The sequence below is a fragment of the Musca domestica genome, unplaced genomic scaffold, assembly GCF_030504385.1.
Source record: "Musca domestica strain aabys unplaced genomic scaffold, Musca_domestica.polishedcontigs.V.1.1 48, whole genome shotgun sequence".
Classification (NCBI taxonomy): domain Eukaryota; kingdom Metazoa; phylum Arthropoda; class Insecta; order Diptera; family Muscidae; genus Musca; species Musca domestica.
The window spans coordinates 4,934,630-4,956,577 of record NW_026712340.1 but is presented as its reverse complement, the minus strand read 5'-3'; the positions used below and the strand labels follow the sequence as shown (position 1 = coordinate 4,956,577).

General features: G+C 35.3%; 1 protein-coding gene across 2 annotated transcripts in view; it reads left to right on the top strand.

Annotated features, from left to right (window-relative positions):
* LOC101901019 (roundabout homolog 2) overlaps positions 1-21,948 on the top strand; it is a 331,539-nt gene that overhangs the window by 100,356 nt on the left and 209,235 nt on the right. Inside the window, exons 1-2 of one of the 2 annotated variants that reach the window (XM_059127830.1) lie at positions 8,667-9,569; positions 12,167-13,914. In XM_059127830.1, the coding sequence (XP_058983813.1) occupies positions 13,650-13,914 (265 nt within the window). In that variant the 5' untranslated portion in view covers positions 8,667-9,569; positions 12,167-13,649. Of the gene's footprint in view, positions 1-8,666; positions 9,570-12,166; positions 13,915-21,948 lie in introns of those variants that run through there. The other variant, XM_059127829.1, reaches the window with a different exon arrangement.

Below are 21,948 nucleotides of genomic sequence, written 5' to 3'. Positions count from 1 at the left end.
AATCTAAACATATTCTAAAATTTGATGCTATTTCCGACATTTTTGCTTTCATTCAATAAAATTTAAAAATGTTGGCGTTTGACTTTGTTGCAGTTTTTTTAGCTCACCCTGTATATATATTCCAGAAAGTATTCTCATCATAAAGATATCGATCCGACTGAAATCTATTGAGCTGTTAATGCTCCTGTCAGGTGATCTTCTACAAATTCCATAGTCATAGATTGCTGACCTCATTCCCAAATTTGCTGTCAAGATTTTTCTTTACCACATCCTAACCATCTCCATTCGGGTCGATGATACATCTACCCCAGTAACGGAAAGTAGATAACATCGGCTGGATATAGGGGTGTATCGAAGATCTCTATATCTTCTTCCCCTGTGTGAATTTCAAAATTTAAGATATCCATCTTTATTTCAGTTTAATTCAAGGCTAAATTTGTCCTTATTATTTTCATCTTCAAGCATTCTCAGCAACTTTTTGACTTACATTGGGCAAAAGATGAGTTTGCACAATATACCACATGGATGACATTGCTTCTTGGTAGCATGCCAAAAAATCTATTTTCAAACTAATTTTAAGCAAGTCATATCAGGAGGTCTTGTGTAACAACCGAACACTATTTTTTTGTTTTTGGCAATTTGGCCAAGATGTCAGTTTGTCGTTCGGAGATGAGGGCTTTTCTAACCTCAAAGTTAAGGCAAACAAGTTGAACCTTGGCAACAACAGGAGAACAGAAAACAAATAACCAAAACCATTTAACCAGACAATGCCCAAGAACAACAACAAGAATAATATGAAGAACTTTATACCACCCAGATCCCTCTGTTGGATTGGCCACTAAATGGAAATTTTTGCCAGTGTGGCAAGATTAAGAGTTTGTTTTTTTTTTCTCGAGATTTTGCCAAATCATTTGCAGTTGGTGTCTGGTGATGACCCTAAATGAAAAAATAACAGACTTTAGTTAAAGAAAAGAGCCAAGCGTTAAAAACAAAACGCCCAAAACATAAAACTACACTTCATTATTTATATTGGAAAATTATAGAGTACCACACTCTTGTTGGCCGAACAACCAACCAGTCAGCCAGCCATGCAAGAAGGATATCTTCTCCATGGCCATGACTATGTGGATGGCGGAAAATCACAAGGCAAGATGATGATACTGCTGCTGCTGCAGCAGCAATGCAAAAACAAAGATACCCCATGCAGCACAGATTGTGGTTACGTTTTAAGGCCACGAAAAATATCTTATGACCACCGACAATGACGACAAAGACCAAGACATAAATGCAACTGCAACAAAAATAAAGGAATAAATGAATTTTTATTTCCACTTAAGGATTTTGGGCCTTGGTGTCTTTTTTCCACCATTTCTTTTACTCTTGCCAATTAGATAAAACCAAGGCAATTGCAGGCCCAAAATGAGTATGCGGTACAGCCTGTGAGTCAGTGGCCCAGCAAAAATTACATATTCTCAAAAAAAAAAAAAAAAAAAAAACGGCCAGAAACGTAACAAGAAAATTGTTTTAAAAATATTCAAGATTTAATGCTTGCACACTCTTTTTTGAAAAAAAAAAAAAAAAAAAAAAAAACAAATTCTGCTGGTCCCTGTTTTCTTTGGTCGATTGACTAGGGTGGTGATGGCGCACTGGTGTTTGGTGAGCATGTGTTTTAACGCAAAATTTTAATTTTGCATAAATTTTCGGCTAAAAGTGCCATTAAATGTGACTTTAAAAGAGGAGAAGGAAACAAAACACAGGGTTTTAAGTGAATACGTTCAGTGGCCCTGAACACTTTCAACTGCCCTCACTTTGTTTGGGTATTATTTATTCTTTTTTTCGATGTCTCCCTCCCCTTCTTCTCCGTATTTAATGCCTGACGCAACTAATTTTCTTTCTCTTGCTGTGGGGATTTTATGATTAAAGCGTTTTTAAAAAGAGGGATGACGCGATGTTTCTTTTTTTGCCATTCTCATGGTAGATTTACTGGCTACGCCACACTGCAACTTGTAGTGGTTAATTGGCTTGAAATTGTTGAGAATATTTAGCAAATAGCAAACAAAAAAGAATATGTTTGCCGATATTGTATTCTCCGTCACTTTCAAGTACGGGCGGAAGAGTAGATGCCATGCCATGTGTTTGCCAAAGACTTCAGACTGTCCCTTCCGAGCCGTTTAGTGTGTAAGTTTTATAATTACTTCCTAGTTGCTGTGCATTCTATTGATTGTAGAGAAATTCTGTTAAGTATTCTCAAGCTCTTTTCTGATACGAGATATGTTTCCTTCATTTCATTCATATGACCAGCCTAAACTTTCTGACATTTAGACAATCTGAGTTTTATCAATAAATGCAACATAAAATGCCTAGAAAATTTATTTTTATTAAAGTTTTATTTAGAAAAATTAATTTTCACTTCATATTTTTACTATGATTTTTAAATTTATCGTTAGAAATAAAAAATTATTCCGAATGAGTAATTTCAAAGCATTAGATGGCGAACTATGAAGATGTTCAGTGAAATCAGCTGGTCATATGTGAAGATCTGATAGATAGGCATCAACACAGCTGTTGGTACAGAGAACTGTCAAAACATATTTGAATACTAAAATAAGAATACAAAATTATTTAATAAATAAAAAAGTCAAAAGTTGAGCGGGACCGACTATATGATACCCTACACCACTATGCATATTAAGTAGAGGTCCTGTAACAAAAGTATTTATTTGAAGTAGATAATACCACCTAGCAACATTTGGCTTTAGAGCAGTTATATTAAAATCAAGTAAAAAAGCAGTAAGTTCCGGCCGGTCCGAACTTTGAATACCCTCCACCATTTGAAACGAATTAGAAAATTTTCAAAAATAAAACCATTAAAAATTCGGTTAAAATCTTTAAAATACCTAATATCGGAAGGTGCCGATATATGGGGGATATACGATATTGTGGATCTATATAGACAAATCTATGTCTGGGGGTAAAGTACTCACAAAGAACTCCATGTGTAGAATTTCAGACAATTCCGTTTAAAAATGTGGCTAAAATCATCAAAATACCGAATATCGGGGGGTACCGTTATATGGGGGCTATACGATAGCGTGGACCTAGATAGACAATTCTCTTTCAGGAAGTAAAGTGGTCCTTGTGTGGATTTTCAGACAGTTCCGTTGAAAAATGTATCTAAAATAGTCAAAATACCGAATATCGGGGGGTACCGTTATATGGGGGCTATACGATATTGTGAACCAATATAAACAATTCTCTTTCAGGGGGTAAAGTACTCAGAAGGGACTCCGTGTGTGGAATTTCAGACAATTCCGTTTAAAAATGTGGCTAAAATCATCAAAATACCGAATATCGGGGGGGTACCGTTATATGGGGGATATACGATATCGTGGACCTATATAGACAATTCTCTTTCATGGGATAGAGTACTCACAAGGAACTCCTTCAGACAATTCTAATAAAAATTGTGGCTAAAATCATAAAATACCAAATATCGGGGGGTACCGTTATATAGCCCATCTTCGAACTTGACCTGCCTGCAGACGAAAAACAGATCTGTGCAAATTTTTAGCTTCCTATCTTAATTCGTTTTGACTGTAGCGTGATTACAACAGACGGACGGACATGGCTAAATCGTCTTAGAATTTTACGCTGATCAAGAAATTGTTGGGTCTAAAATGATTATTTCGATGAGTTACAAACGGAATGACGAACTTAATATACCCTCCATACTATGTATCGTGGAGGGTATAAAAATATATATCGGAGCCGAGTTGCACAAAATGGAAACGTACACCCACTCCATTTGGGCTGATAGAAGCCATTATTTGCACAATAAACCTGAAATCGGATTAGGGATATATATATGGGAGCTATATCCGAATCATTTCCGTTCTCGATAAAATTTGGCAATGGCAATTTATAAGATATCCGGTACCAAAGATCATTGTTGTGGAATGCTTATTACGCTTGTGACGGACTTTAAACCCCAAATCGGATAAAACATATATAAGAGAGCTATAGCTATATCTGAGCTTAAATTTGAAGTACGAGTTTATAGGATGCATTCAGTCGTAATTGCCAAAACTCAATTCATTTGGACTGATATAAGCCATTTGGTGCACAATTAACCTGATATCGGATAGAGATATATATGGGAGATATATCCCAATCTGAACCGATCTCAATAAAATTTCACCGAAGTATTTTCGAGCACTATCTGATGTCCGGTACCAAATATCATTCTTCTGGAGTGCATATTACGCATTACGAAACATATATATGGGAGGTATAGCTATATCTGATACTACAACCAATATTTTCTATGCGGGTCCACATTCTCGTATAGCCCCCATATAACGGCACCTCCCGATATTCGGTATTTTAATGATTTTGGCGATATTATTCACCGGAATTGTTTTAAATTTCATAAAATTGCAGATCGTAACGGGTACTACAGCATATGATAGAAAATTGCCTATGCAGGACCACGTCCACGTATAGCCCATAAATATCGGTACCTTCCAATATTCGGTAGTTTTATGATTTTAACTACATTATTCAGCGGAATTTTTTCTAATTTCGTATTTGCACTTCATGGGTAGTACAACCTGTGACAGAAAATTGCCTATGCAGGTCCACGTCTTCGTATAGACCCCAAAACAACTGTAATTCCCTATATTCGGTATTATTAAGATTTTAACCAAATGGTGAAGGGTATTCAAAGTTCGGCCAGGCCGAACCTACTGCTTTTTAACGTGTTCTTCCTAATTTTGAATATTAGGGACTTCGATATGACTTGTTTTGCGATCCGGGGAATTCACTATCGATTCTAAGATGGCCGAGTCAACGTAAGCGTTGTAGTTAGATTCTTGCTTCAGAACCTTACATTATCGCTGGTGAGAGACCTCGTATGATTTGTATATGATATACATTTTTCAATAATTTTTACAAATTTGAATTATTTTTCGTTCAAAAATTTCAATTCCAAGATTGGTTTGACAGTTCATTGTCCCCATTGTCAGCTCTAATCTGACCTAGTTCAATTTTAAAGGCTCAACCATGATCCGAGTATAAGATCCCCTTCGAGCTTAGCTGATTACCAAACGATCTGTCACATAAATTTGAATTCGCCGCAAAAAATGTATTCTTCAAAAATAAACGTCAAAACATCATTGGACAATGATGAAGGCGAACTTTTTCATTTTCACCTCGAGCATGAATTTTGACATTCGATCTGATAAAATAACAGTTGGCTTTAGACACATTCGCTAGTAGGAATATGAGATGTTCTGTGAAATAAATTAAATTTAGCAACTAAATTTTTTTAGAAATAAAGCATTTTCTGGAACTGTGGATATGGCAATATTGCTACCAAATAAGGAAAATACAGGGTGAGATAAAAAACTGCAACAAAGTCAAACGACATAATTTAATTTTTTTTTTAAAGCAAAAATGACGGAAATAGCTTCAAATTTTAGAAAAGGTTTAGATTTGTTTGCTTTGGTCACCTTTGGCACGAATTATGGTCTTCAGACGGCGAATGAAACCGTCACACGCTGCCCGAATGTTGCTCTGCGGTATTTTGGCCCATTCCCGGCGAAGCGCTTGCTTGAGGTGATCGACACTTTGGTATTTTTTAGTGCCAACGTTGCTTTCCAAAATACTCCAAACACAATAGTCCAACGGATTGGTATCCGGAGATTTTGGTGGCCATTGTGCGTTGGAATTGATGGAATGTCTAAGGTCTGCGGCCAGAATATTTTCGCGATAATATTCGGCATTTATTCTGAAGCCACAGTTGATTTATACGAACGGAGAGCGACCATCGGAATTTACAGCAGTCTGAAATTGGTTGCAGTTTTTTTTTTATCCTACCCTGTATATTTGAAACCGTTGGCAGTAATGATGCCCATCCCCTTCTATGTCATTAGGGAGAAAAGCCCATGTCTATATTTACCACATGCTGTCTTTGCCTTAGTTCTAAAATACGAGTGAATTCATTGATATCTTCATATATTAAATGATGTCCTCATAGGAATTCCATAACTATTAATTACTGCTCTTCCAAAGAGTTTTTATACCCTCCACCATGGGTAGGAGGGTATATTAACTTTGTCATTCCGTTTGTAACACCTCTAAATATTCGTCGTAGACCCCATAAAGTATATATATTCATAATCAGCATAAAATTCTAAGACGATTTAGCGATGTCCGTCTGTCTGTCCGTCTGTCTGTCTGTCTGTCTGTCCGTCTGTCTGTCTGTCTGTTGAAATCACGATAGAGCCCACATTTGTGCCTTTGAAATTTGGCACAAGTGTGTGTATTGTCCCTAGGATGGTTGGTATTGAAAATGAGATATATCGGTCCACGTTCTGGTATAGTCCCCATATAATGGTACCTCCCGATATTCGGTATTTTGATGATTTATGCCACATTTTTTCACGGATTTATCTGAAAATTGGTATTTGTAGGTTATGACGGGTCCCTGAGCGTGTGGCAAAACATTGCATGTATAGGTCCACGTTTTGGTATAGCCCCCATATAACGGTACCTACCGATATTCGGTATTTTGATGATTTATGCCACATTTTTTCACGGATTTGTCTGAAAATTGGTATTTGTAGGTCACAACGGGTCCCTGAGCGTGTGGCAAAACATTGCATGTATAGGTCCACGTTCTGGTATAGTCCCCATATAACGGTACCTCCCGATATTCGGTATTTTGATGATTTATGCCACATTTTTTCACTGATTTGTGTAAAAGTTGGTATTTGTGGGTCATAATGGGTCCTAGTTCGTGTGGCGAAACATTGTAATTATAGGTGCAAGTGTTGGTGTAGCCCCTATATAACGGTACCTCCCGATATTCGGCATTTTAATGTTTTTTGCCACATTTCTTCTAATGTTCTTTTACCCTAGGGTGGAGGGTATTAAAAGTTTGGCCCGGCCGAACTTAATGTTTTTTTACTTGTTTTTCCATAAATCATTCACGATGACCCATTCAATATTATTCTTATAAATGTCACAGTGTGTTTCTAATCCCAAAGGATATACACCTTATCATCATTAATTATCCCAAAAATAACCTGCAGTTTTCTTCTTTTTTCTAAATCTCATAAAACATGTGATGTTATTCCCAAAAACAGCAGATATGACCCACTAAGAAAAGCAATATCCTTATAATACATTTTGAAAGTGACAAATAGTTAAGATTTATTTCTATTATTACTTTTGTCAAGAAGCAAGGATATGAAGGATAAAGAGAGAAGAAAAAATTGTCATACATACACCGACCAACTAAAAATAAACTAGGTCACCATGCTTGGAAAGGGAAACTGTTTTCATTTGTTGTTGTTTTTTTTTTTTTTTTTTGGTATTCTCTATACTATGTCGAACAAAGGATAACAAAGGACAATCAATTCATCATCAGATGAGTGAGTGAGTGTACTCCCAAACATATGTTCTGTGTGTGTGTGTGACCATAATTTCCCAACGTAGTTAATGGAAGGCCACAAAAAATATTGAGGTTAAGCAAATATTGTTATTATTATTAATAATAAACATTTTTTGTACAACCGTTTCCTTTGCATTGCTGGCATGCAGCCATGCTGACTGGTTATTTGTTATTTTTAGAAAATAATACATTAAAAATGCATATGATGCATGAAATAAAGAATAACACTGGGATTTGGAGACTGACCCATAATGCAAAAGGGAAAGCCAAAATAAACAATTTTACACAGCAACAACAACAACAGAAATTCACTATTTAAGTAATTTAATTTAAAAGAAATTGAAAATAGTTTTTTTTTTTTTTTGTTTTATCGACATAACTTAATTTACACTGCCTTAATTTGCATAACGAATTTCAATTCCATTTTTTTCTGTGCTTCGTTTGGAGATAAACACAAAAATGTATCCAACTGTTAAAAATTGTGTTTATTTGCGGATACCATTAAATTCATATTCATTTGCTGTATAAACAAATAAACTGAATAATGGTCCATATCCAACGTTATTTCTTTGGGAGGGTTGTAGCTATATGGCAATTTTTATACTCATAACCAATAATAATGGAGTTTTTGTGAGAGCAAATGTGTTTTTTTGCCGCTGTTATCCTTTATCAATCCAAATGATATTATTTTCATAACAAATTAATGTCATTTTCAGTTGGTGAGATAGACAGTTGTTGTTGGTGTTTGTGACATGTCATGGTATGGTATTTACAGTTTTAAAATGGCAATATGCATGCATACGGATCTACATATTTATTAAAATTATGCTCCATGATAAATAAATATAAAAATGATAGTATGATAGATAGAGACAACATAAAAGGAAAAAATCATTTAATTTTCTTGAATTTGCCTCATTATTTCAGTCGTTTCTGTGACATCAGTAAATCACATAGTCTAAGGTTCCCTTAATGTAGGCAACGCAATGAAACCCACGCACTTTGTCAAATACTCTCACACGTGATCTCAATGAACACAACTCGCTCTCCCTCTCTTTTCTAAGACAAACAGCAACAACGATCAGAGAGGAGCACAATAATACACCTCTCTGGCTCACCCTATCCAAGGTGGTGCCAAAAAGAAATGCAGCTGTGTTGTGTTTGTTTTCTCTCTCTCTTTCCCTTTCTCCGCTAGTTGACGTCTGTTTGTTTGGTGCATTGGTTGCATGCGACGGAGTTTCGGTGTTTAGTTTTTAGCGTTATTTATTAAAATTGATTAAAAATATACAACAATTCGGTTTAGTTTAAATAAATAATTTAATTTAAATAATAAAATTTGACGCACAACAGCAAAGTAGGCTGTTGTAAGAATAAGTGAAATCAAATGAAGCACATGGGCTAGAGAGTGAGAAAGTTATGCGTTTTATTTGCCGGGAAATTTCTCAATTAAATGCATTCGTTTACTAAAAGGCAATAAAATGTATTAAATTATTAAATTGAATGGGAGAAGTGTGATTGTTTATATTTAATATGCCCATTAAATATTAAATAAAAAATTGGGTGTACCGTTGAATGCAAGTGAAAGCCGTCACACAGAGGGCCAAATGTGTTGCGAGTGAAGTAGTACCAACGAAAGTTTGTTGGCCGACATGAAGAAAAAGAAATAAATAATTATTAAATTCTTAAAAGTGAAATAGTTTTAAAACCTTGTAGTGTTTACAAATTTCATGTTAAGTAGTACAAAAATACCGTTGCCAAATTCTGAAGAGGAAAAAAATAAAAGAAGTGAGAGAGAAAAAGGCATTGAGTGTCACATGGGCATTGCATCTTTGCCACGGAATAGTGACATCCCACAAATCGTCATGATTTCTATAAATAAATAAAAATTAGAAAATATTTTTTTTTTTTTCAAAACAATAAAAAGTGAGATTACTTAAAAATATTACAAATAGGTGAAATTACTTCTTATGGTGTGGTGTTTACACACGACGGTATCTCTTTCCTGCACAAAATGATGCCGTACATAAATTCTCGGCTAGGTAGCAAACGCTGCTTAGTGTATAACACCCTTGGAAAGAACTGATACCATAAATGGATAACATTTGAATACCAGGTAGACACTTTTGAATTACCGAAGCAAAACTATGCATTTAGATAATTCTTATAGCCCATTTACACACTTGGATTTACGATGGCATAATTGATTTTTGAAATCCTAATTCTGGAATAATAACACAAACTTTATATCAAATTTGAAAACATATAATACAGTCTAGAGCAATAAATTAAAATAATAATACGTTCTTTGACATTTAGTCAAGTTTTATTCATTATTACTGAATTTTGATTTCTTTATTATATATAAAAAATAATAATTGAAATTCAAGTGGATTGAATTAAATAAATAAATAAATGAAATAAAAATAATTAATAAAAATTCAAACCAATGCAGATGACGGACAAAAGTTGACACAACGTTGGGAAAATATTGATTTAAAATTAGTTTTTATTCATTTTCGAAAATATGTTCAACAACCCGACACTTCAATTTGCCAAAGTCACGAAATGGTAAAGACTAGACAAAATTCATTTTGGAACAATAGTTCATGTGAGAATATATACGTGTAGACACTTCCTATTACAGAAGCCTCTGAATACAAAAAAAAAAAAACTTTAGAACACCCAGAAAAATAAAATGTTCAATCAATTGATATTTTGGTCTCAAAAATTGTATTCCTTATATTTTTCCAGCATAATAAAAGTAGAATTGAAAAAAGAAAGCATGTGCGTTTTAAAAGTTCGAATCGCAAAGTAGCCTACATTGAATGGCAAAATATTGCATCTTCAACATTTATTATAAATAACGGATTAAGATTCATTGGAAACCTCGCCTTTTAGGTTTGTTGTATTCGATTAGTAAATCAAACCCCCAAAAAAGTTTCTTAGGCCAAACTTTTTTAAGGTCTTTTGAGCACAATTTTTTGGAATACATATCGCAACATTTAATATAGAGCTTTAGAATTATTATTCACCGGAGTTGTTTTAAATTTGGTATTTGAAGTTCGTAAGTTAGCCTAAGACAGAAAATTGTCTGTGCAGGTCCACGTTTTCGTATAGCCCCATATAACGGCACCTCCCGATATTCGGTATTTTGCTGGTTTTTGCGGCATTTTTTACCGGAATTGTTTCAAATTTGGTATTTGAAGTTCGTAATGGATACTACAGCCTATGACAGATAATTGTCTGTGCAGGTTCACGTTTTGGTATAGCCCCCCATATTCGATATTTTGATGATTTTAGCTACATTATTCGCCGATTTTTTCCCTAGTTTCACATTTGAATATTGAAATGGCTTGTGACAAAAGTTTCCTATGCAGGTCCAAGTCCTCGTATATACCCTAATATAATGGCTACATTCGGTATTTTATTTTTTTAACAGAATTTTTAACTGATTTTATACCATCCACCATACTATGGAGGGTATATTAACTTTGTCATTCCGTTTGTAACTCCTCGAAATACTCATGTCAGACCCAACAAAGTATATATATTCTTGATCAGCGTAAAATTCTAAATCGATTTAGTGAGGTCCGTCTGTCTGTCCGTCTGTCTGTCTGTTGTAATCACACTATCTTTCGAATGAATTGAGATAGATGGCTTAAATTTTGCACACATGTTTATTTTTCCAGTAGGCAGGTTAAGTTCGTAAATGGGCCATGTAGGTCCACGTTTTCATATAGCTCCCATATAACGGTGACCCCCCTATATTCGGTATTTTGATGATTTTAGCGACGTTATTCACCGGAATTGTTTCAAATTTGGTATTTGAAGTTCCAAATGGATACTACACCCTAAGATAGAAAATTGTCTGTGCAAGTCTATGTCTTCGTATATCCCCCATATTACGGTACCTCCCGATATTCAGTATTTTGATGATTTTAGCGACGTTATTCACCGGAATTGTTTCAAATTTGGTATTTGAAGTTCCAAATGGATACTACACCCTAAGACTGAAAATTGTCTGTGCAGGTCCACGTCTTCGTATAGCCCCCATATAACGGCACCTCGCTATGTTCGGTATTTTGATGATTTTAGCGACATTATTAACCGGAATTGTTTAAAATTTGGTATTTGAAGTTCGTTATGGGAACTACAGTCTGTGACAGAAAATTGTCGGTGCGGATCCAGTTTCGAATTTGAATATGGTAATGGCTTATGACTAACAACGTCGTATAAATGCCAATATAACGGCTATATTCGGTATTTTTAAAATTTTAACAGAATTTTTTAAGGATTTTATTTTTTGAAAATTCGTTGCATTAAAAGTTCGGCCCGGCCGAACTAACTGCTTTTTAACTTGTTATTTTTTGAGAAGGGTTCAATTAATTTTTTTATTCAAATGTAAACTGAAGATTTTTATAAGGAAAATATTTTTCTTTTAACATTTTCATAGAACTAGACCAATTATGATATAAACCTTTCAAAAATTGTATTTCACTATAAAAATTAATATTTCAATAAAGAAAATATTTCCCTTTCATATTTCTTCTTTGGAAACAAGCATCAGAAAAAAGTTTCAATTCCATAAAACGTGTTCCGTCGCTGTATTTTCTATATACTACCATTTCATCGTTTTTTTAAATACAATTTGAATTCTTGAAAAATTCAAGTTTTTCTAATATATTTTTTTCTATTTTTTATCTCTTTCAGAATCACCCAAAACAGGAGAACTTTTAAGTACTACCAAATTTGAACACGTTCCTGAAAAACCCAAAACAACAAAAATACATACGAAAACGACTCTCTGGAAAACATACTCAACGCATTATCAACGTGACAATTTTTTATTGCTTTGCAAAAATCCAACAAACACTTAAACATATTTTTGGGTTGTAAATAATACAAGCAGCAGAGTTGAAAACAAAGAAAAAACACATCTTTCTACAAATAGAACAATATTAGTGTACTAAGCTTATAACATCATCAAATCGGAGTGAGAGGAAAGAAAGAAAGAGGGAAAAACTAGCAGTTATTTGTTCCTATTGCAAGAGAACTCCTTGTGGAACACCTAAATGCCAACTCTAGTTTCCGGGAGTAATGCTGAGCGAGAAGTAGAAGGAACAATAAAAAATACCCAAGTGATAAATTGCTGCTGAACATTACAAGACGCTCATAAAAAGAACTTCACTTTAAGTTGTTGTGTGTTGCATGTCCTTTGCGGGGATATAACAAGGACGGTAGAGGGCCAGGCGAATTGCAAAAATTTAAGACTTCCATTTTTTGGGGGCAAAACACACGCCCAAACTGTGTACAGGATACTCAAAACACGTCCGTCTACGCTCTCGCTCTCGTGGTATATTTAACATATTTAAGTGTTCCCGTTTGTCGGTGTCGCGTGTATCCCAAACAACTCGCTCGTAATCGCGGTGTCGCAGACCTTGTCCTTGTTCTTCGTCTGTCCTACGTATTTTCAAGTTGGACAGAATTGAAACGACATTGGTTGCAGACTGCAATTCCTCCTTTCTTTTTGTGAAATGTTAAGGATCAAGTTGAAGGTTACATTACCCCAATAACAGCAACAGCAACACCAACTGCAACAGCACAGCATTTTTCAAGACATTGTACTTGACACTCAACAAGAACAACAACCACGTTATAGTTTCCGCTTCCGTCGCTCCGAAACGATAAAACTAAAATTCCTTGGGACACATTCGAAACTTGTTCTTGGAAAGAAAACAACAGCAACAACAACACTGCCAGACTTTAAAATATACTATGGCATACTTCATTTTCTTGTATACGGGTTTATAAATGTTTGATATGAATTGAGTGCAAAACTGCCATCACTCTGTGAAACAAAGCACAAGGACTGTAAAAAAAGAGGACATAAAAAACAACACCAACAATAGTAAAAAAATGCAATTTCGTTTCGGTTAGTAAAAGTGCAAAGTCGCTCGTCGTCGGTTGCCATTGCATTTTTGTGAAATTGCAATATCAGAACAAAGTTATCAAACAAAAGAACAACACATCATATCTTAAGAACAAAAACAACACAAAATTCCCATAAAAGTGTAAAAAAAAACAAACAAACAAACTTTATGAATTGTATTCATCCTTGCCGTGTGCAATGTTGTAACAAATTCCCCCCGTTGTAAAACAAACACCAACACATCCACATCAATCCGAAAGAAATATGACACAAATAATGTCCAGTAGTAGCTGTACAACGAGCTGTGGACGACAGTTTCCACAAACAGCTCACAAGGATATCACTAGCCATTATCTGCCCCAGCAACGTCAGCATCATCAGCATCACAATCAGCATCTGCATCATCGAAGTCTTTGGAGTCATTTGTTTTATACACGCCGAAGAATGTCATTGCAGCGTGTTGTTTACAACTTCGGCTATTTACTGCTGTTATTATGCTCCATTACAACGTTATTACCCCAAGTTAAAGGTAAGTCGAACATGCCATGATAGTTGTTCTTTGTGTCACCACTTTGTTTTTTTTTTTCTGTACGTTTCTTTGTTTCTTTTATTTACTTTTTTACGACCGGCCAAAGATAATCGAGTTGTACTTTTATGACTGGCAAAGAAAGTAGCCAGCCACTTTTGGCACTCAATACTTAAGGTTCAAACAACATAATTAAAATGCAATTTTATTCTTTTCAGAAGATAACAAAGAATTTTGATGAGGGGTAGTTAATTTTTATACAACTCTCGCTACTAGTTTTGGAGAGGGTGATACTGAGAGTGGTGGAGAGGGTGATACTGGGGGATGTGAGATTGGAGCACTGCCTCAGTTGAAAGCCGATTAAGGAAAGGACACAAATATGACGGGTCGGACTATAAGACGCCCTACATAATTTTAAATTTTTATACTCTCAGCCATATGGCTAGAAAAGTTATATATCTTTGATACGGCCAAATGTGCCTCATCGAAATAACTCTCGAAGGGATTTGGTCCAAAACTCGTACATCGTAATTTTATTGTGACACTTAGATCGAGTTACTTTACTTCTGTTACTTTCCCCCAAAAGGTCGAAATAAAAAAAAATAAATAAAAAATATTTTACTGCACAGAAAAGATACTCCGATTTTGCTCCAACTTTGTAAATCCTAATATTTGCATCAGTGCTACGTCAGGTGCGAAAATGGACAATATCGGTCCACTACATCAAGTACCTCCCCCACAAAGGGTCAAAAATTTGAAAAATTATATAATATTATAAAAGTCCGATTATCTTCAAATTACACACATCACAATATTTTTATTAACCCAATATTTGGTGTGAAGATGGAATATATCGTTCTACTCCTTCTGGTACCTCCCCCACAAAGGGTCAAACTTTTGAACATACATGAAGCTCATTAAAAGAGAAATTAAAATCCGATTTCATTCTCACTTGGTACATCTCAATATTTCAAACAACAAACGATTTGTTATTAAGATGGTAGAAATCGGACCATTCCTTCTGGTACCCCCGCCCCCACAAAAGGTCAAAGTTTTGAATAACAAAAACGATCTTGAAATCCGAAATAAACATCCGGTTGTTTTCATGTTTCACACAACCCATTGTTTCTACTAACACACGATCTGCTGTGAATATGGAATGTATCGGTCCACTTTTTCTGGTAACTCTCCCACAAAAGGTCAAAATTTTGAGGTAATAAACGCGACAGACTTGGCAAATCTGAATATTTCTATCACTAAAGATCTATCGTAAAGATGGTGGAGATCGGACCATTCCTTCTGGTGCCTCCCTATGTGGGGTTCAAGATTTTCATAAACAAAACGCTCAAAGAACTCGAGCGTTAAATTTCATACCAACAAACATTTTTGCCAACACAAGATCTGCTGTGAAGATGATATATATCTGTGAACCTCCGCAGCCGTAATATGCCTTCTGTAACCTCTATGTTTGGGGTACTCAGTTGCTCAGAAATATATTTCTTCAATTTTTGTCGAGATCGGTTCAGATTTGAATATAGCTCCCGTATATATCTTCTTCCGATTTGCCTTTTATTGTGCACCAAACGTGTAATATCAGCCGAAATAATATGGAATAATGCACATACGCCCAAATTAGGCCTGAAAATAAGTATGCCAAATTTGATCGAAATCGGTTCAGACATAGCTATAGCTCCCATATAAACTGTTCATCCGATTTTTTATTTTTGTCCTCAGCAGCCGTAATATGCCTTCTGTAGCAATGATATTTGGGGAAATATATCAAATACAGCTTAGAAATATCTTTACCGAATTTTATCGAGATCGGTTCAGATTTAAATATAGCTCCCATATATATCTTTATCCGATTTCAAGTTAATTATGCACCAAATGGGTAATACAAGCCCGAATTGAAAATGCACAAATGCCTCGGCAATTTTAGTAGAAATCGAAAATATGGAAATAGCTTTATGCCTCAGTAGGCCTTTTTCTAATCTTTTTAACAACTTTCATTTGTTTGTTTTGTTTCGATAACAAAGAAATTTTAATAACTTTTCACTCGTTTAAAGTTACAGATTGGCCTACAGGTGTCTTAGAACGAAATTCAGGACATTAGGACTTGATAGGAGCCATGACGGTCTACCTGTCAGGCCGGCTGGTGTGCATTGAACTCAGAAGTTAACTACTTTTTAGCCATAAAATTATTGCTGGGTATCTTAATCTGAATTGATATCACATCCACATCAAGATCTAAGTTAGGAAACATTTTGAAATTCATATTCACAAAATTATAGCTCGTTTTGTTAATTAAATTTGATTATTGCACCGCCTGACATTTACTCGTTTCTTATTTATTTTCTCAAGACTTCCGTCGTATTCTCTTGGGATACTACAAATATCCAAAATAATAAAATTAGAAAAATGGCTTCTTATTTGCAAAACTATAAAAAAAATTTAATTTTTTATGAAAACAACAAAATATAATAAACAAAATTTATATGTTTTTTTTAGGAGGGCATCTCGTGGTTAAATGAGAACAAGAAGTCTGTGGTACTTGAAAATAAGTTTCGTCCAATTATGCTGGACAAATGTTGAATATAAAAACAAGTAAAATAAGTTATAATGCTCTTGTTTTCTTTATCTCAAGAAAAAAAAAACACAATAAAATATACCACGGGAAGACGATGACGAGTACCACCAGACCACATACACATACATATCTTTATGTATAGCAAAACCAAAAGTCAAGAGAAAAAAGTATTTTCTTATATAATTAATGACTGTTTCATAACTATGATATATTGTAGATGTCAAAAGTTCTTTGGTTTGGCCGACAAAGATCTCCTCCAATGCCAGCGCACATACACTCACTAATGCTTCCTTGGTTACTCCTAAAATACTTAAAGATACTTGGTTGGTTGGTTGGTGGGCAAAACCCAAATACAAACAGAAATACACAAGACCTTATTGTTCTACATTTTGGCATTTTTTCATGTGTACATACATACACATATCTAAATTATCTGTAGATACTGATAACATTTTTGTCTATCTTCTACTGTAAACATTACATTCAAGCCACAACTACAACAACCAACATTAAACCTATTAACATTTAAATAGTTTTTATTTCGCAGGAACGCCACAGCACACAAATAACCAAAAGAGGATATACCCAATACACGTACACACACATATATGAGTAACTTTAGTGGTGGTTAGTTTTGTGAAATCCTTGTTCCCCCTCTTTTTTACCATTTTCTTCCTGCACTGTGTTTTTTTTTTTTTTTTTTGTTACCTACTATGCTATTTCCAAAAATATGTAATATTTTTATGGCATTATTACTGTTGTTGCTCTTTTTGTTGGTGGTCGTAGCTGTTTCACACACACACTAATAACATTTTTTAGGAAAATAAATTTTACTCATGGGGTTCGGCCAGACTATGTGCGAGTAAGTCTGTACAGCAACTAATTTATGTGCAACTTGTGCAATAAAACTTAGTTTGGTAGAGTATAGTAAAGAATAGTTTTCTTTTTGCAGGACCAATGGAGTTGTAAATGGGGAATTTTGAGAGTTCCTTTTCATTACATTCATACTGAATGGGTATAGGAATTTTTATAAGCTGCGAGGCGAAAGAATTAAAAGGGAGTATGAGAGTATCAGAGACCTGTGAGAATTTTATTCGGATTAAAAAAGATGTATTTGTCAACTTATGCTTGGCGAGATTAAAGAAATTGTTGTCACTTCATATGTAAAATCTCTTAGGGCATACATACTCATCCATTCGACTCTTAAAACAAGAGCTCAAATTTTCTCGATTTTACTCACGAGTGAGAGTGTTTGAAGAGTACAAATTTTACAAGAAGTTTACTCTGAACTCTTTTGCTTTATGGGGGAGCGCTCGCGAGTACTCCTGTTTGAAAAATAAGAGTGAGAGTCAAAAATTAAAGTAAAAATAAATTCCGTGCTTTCAAAAAATTGCCTAGCTTTTTTTATATCCTTCATATTGGGGAGGAGGGTATATTAACTTTGTCATTCCGTTTATAGCATCCCTAAATATTCGTTGTAGACCCCAAAAAGTATATATACAGGGTGAGAAAAAAAAACTGCAACAAAGTCAAACGCCATAATTTTTACATTTTTTTAAATTTTATTGAAGGAAAGCAAAAATATCGGAAATAGCATCAAATTTTAGAATAAGTTTAGATTTGTTCGAATTGGTCTCCTTTGGCACGAATTATTGCCTTCAATCGCCAATGAAACCGTCATACGCTGCCCGATTGTTGCTCTGCTTCGCCCATTCCCGGCGAAGCGCTTGCTTGAGATGATCGACACATTGGTAGTTTTTAGTGCCAACCTTGCTTTCCAAAATACTCCAGACGGATTGGTATCCGGAGATTGTGGTGCTCATTGTGCGCTGGAAATGAAGCGAGGAACCTAATTTTGTAACCATTCTAGGTTTGCGCTTGCTGAGTGCGATGGTGCTGAGGCCTGTTGGAATGTCCAAGGTCTGCGGCCAAAATATTTGCGTGCCCAAGAATATTTTCTGTCCAGAATATTTTCGCAATTCGGCATTTATTCTGAGTCCACGGTCGATTAATACGAGCGGAGAGCGACCCTCGGCTTTTATGGCTTCACACACCATCACCATGGCCGGCGCTTGAGTTCTGGTGGCCAACCGAAGGTGCACATTTTCAGCTAACCTCTTTGGCAAGTAAACATGAACATTTTGTTTGTTCACAAACTGCTGGACAACGAATGTTTTCTCATCGGAGAAACCCAAATTCGCAGTTCACCACTTTCGCCCAAGCGAAGCAACTCTTTAGATCTTTTGAGCCTGTTGCGGTGTAAGTTCTTGGAATTTTTTTGGCTTAGCTTTACCCCGAGCTCATTTTTCAATATTTGTCGAATGGTATATTGCGATATGTTAAGCTCACGAGCCATTTTCCGGCCACTACGACGCGGGTTTCGATCAAGTCACTGCTTTACTCTTCGAACCATTTCTGCTGATGTTGCTGTTTTCTTCTATCCACTTCCTTGACGTCGGGCTACGCTACCAGTATCACGGTAACGAGCGATGGTACGAGACACAATAGATTTATTCACATATAAATGCTGGAGTGCTCGAACGATAGCCACTGGCAGTTTTTCCGCCAAATAGAAAGAAATCACACTATCACGCTTAAATTATTATTAAACAAATAACTTTTTTTCTGAAAAATTCTCACCAAAATGCTTTTATACGCTTGTAAACAATATAAAGAGCTGTCATTGGAATAATTTTAACAGCTGTCGAACAAGTGTTTAACAAATGACAGCAGTCTGAAGTTGGTTGCAGTTTTTTCATCTCAACCTGTATTTTCCTTACTCTTTTATATCTACCTCATTCTTTATAGTTGCATAATCAACCCAGGTTTAATAAATACTAAGGAAATCGTTAGATAGACCACCACTTTTGCTTTCCATTTTTACGCTGGTTCTCCAAAGCTAATCTCATATTTCAATAAAAGGATTCTCTGTTTCCCTCTCTCAATCCGAGACATATTTCTGACGCCAAGTGTTATCTCAACACTTAAATTTTATGTCGCCATTGAAATTAAGTATTTTTGGGGAGCACTCAGCATTAACATTTCTCAATTGGTCGTTTAATATGAATTCCCACGCCAATGTAGAACCCCTTTAGTATGTGACAGGGATCAATTTCATATACATTCACACATACCAAAAAGAAAATATTTATTTATAATAACAAAATTTATGCAATCAACAAAAAAAAATCTGCTTCTTATGTGTGTCGCAATTTAATATCATTTTAATGGAAGAAGAACGAAACAATGTTTCGGCTTTCATTTGTTTATGGTCCCCCTCCTAATTTAATGTTAGGACACTTCAAACGCCCTCAATTATATATATGGTTCCCCCAAAGATGTCTTTCATATTTGATTTCAAATAGTTGTAGTTGTTTGTTTAACACTTGTATTCGTTGGTTATATCGTTCTTTTGAAATCTTCAATTCGATTTTTTTTGGGGAAGATTTTTAACACAATGGCATTTGTGTCTTAGACATCAGACCATTGTAGCTCTGGCATTAAATAATTACAACAACAACACCAATCATCCATCCGTAGCCATTGTTCCATTATCAAAAGGCTTCAGAATTCATATTTCTTACCCGTCCCCCCCAACTTTACTTTATTTTGTTGATCTTCATCACTAATAGCATTGGTGGTTATGCCATTCTTTTCTTCGTTTAGCTCATATTTAATTACCTACTTGAAATGTTCTTTTGCTCTTCCTCTTCTATATTTTTTGAAATGAAACTCCCAAAAAGTTGTTGGTTTTTTGTCAATGAAAATTGAAAATCTTCTTTTGGCTTTTGAATTCCATTGTGATTTCGAGCTTGTATTTTCCTTGAGTATGAATAAATAAAAGACCATTTGTTTAAAAAATGTTGCGCAGTCTTATTTTCAAAACAAATTAATTAATATTTTATTACACAATGGCAATGTCTGTTTTCAAGTGCCTAGCAGAATAATGCAAATTTTTTCGTTGGGGAAACATTTGATAAATGTAATTTTTTTTTGACTGGGTACAGTGTTTTGGAAGCGAAGTGGTGAACGAATTTTTGATATATTTTTTTATGTATCCCTCACCATAGAATAAATTCCTTTATTATTATATGCTTTTTCGAGAAATTTGATATGAATTTCAGGGTGTTTTTTAGAAGAAGGTATTTTTGTAAAATTTTAATTTTCGCCAAGTTCAATTATGCTGGGAGTTATAAACAAGACGTGTTTTTATTAAACATATTTGTACAACCTAAACATTTTTGTACAAAAATTTGGAAGATGTTTCTCTAAAAGAACAAGTGAAAAAGTATCGGTCGGTTGTGCCGGCATTGGCCCTCAGCCAATGTTCGATTATTAAAATATATTTTTTGGTTATGATTATTAAAATTGTTGACCCTCTACGGAGTAGGTTCCGAAGAAATGGACCAGTATTGTCCATTTCGTATGCGACCTATATACAAGGTGGGATAAAAAAACTGCAACCAACTTCAGACTGCTGTCATTTCTAAGCCAATCGTCCGACAGCTGTTAAATTTATTCCAGTGATAGCTCATTATATTGTTTACAAGCGTACAAAAGGCTTTTGGTGAGCACTTTCCTGAAAAAAATTTATTCCTGATGGAATTCAAGCGCGATGGTGTGATTTCTTTATATTTGGCTGGAAAATCACAAGTAGCTATCGGTGGAGCACTCCAGCTTTTAAATATGAATAAATATTTTGTGTCTCATACCATCGCTCGTTACTGTGATACTGGTAGCGTAGCCCGACGTCGAGGAAGTGGACGGAAGAAAACAGCAACATCAGCAGAAATGGCTCGAAAAGTATAGAGGCGGCTTGATCGAAAACCCGCGTCGCAGTGGCCGAAAAATGGCTTGTGAGCTGAACATATCGCAATATTCCATTCGGCAAATATTGAAAAATGAGCTCGGGGTAAAGCCATTGAAATTCCAAAAAGTGCAAGAATTTACTCCGCAACAGAAAGAAAATAGACTCAAAAGAACTAAAGAGTTGCTTCGCTTAGCAGAAAGTGGTAAACTGCAGAATTTGGTTTTCTCCGATGAGAAAACATTCGTTGTCCAGCAGTTTTTAAACAAACAAAATGATCGTGTTTACTTGCCAAAGAGGTCAGCTGAAAATGTGCAACTTCGGTTGGCCACCATAACTCAAGCGCCGGTCATGGTGATGGTGTGTGAAGCCATAACAGCCGATGGTCGCTCTCCGCTCGTATAAATGGATCGTGGCATCAGAATAAATACAGAATATTATCGCGAAAATATTCTGAAAGGGTGTATTAAAACCTTGGGCACGCAAACATTTTGGAGGTAGTCCGTGGACATTCCAACAGGACTCAGCACGATCGCACTGAGCACGCGCCACCTAAGAATGGTTACAAAATGAGGTTCCTCGCTTCATTTCCAGCGCACAATGGCCACGAAAATCTCCCGATACCAATCCGTTGGACTATTGT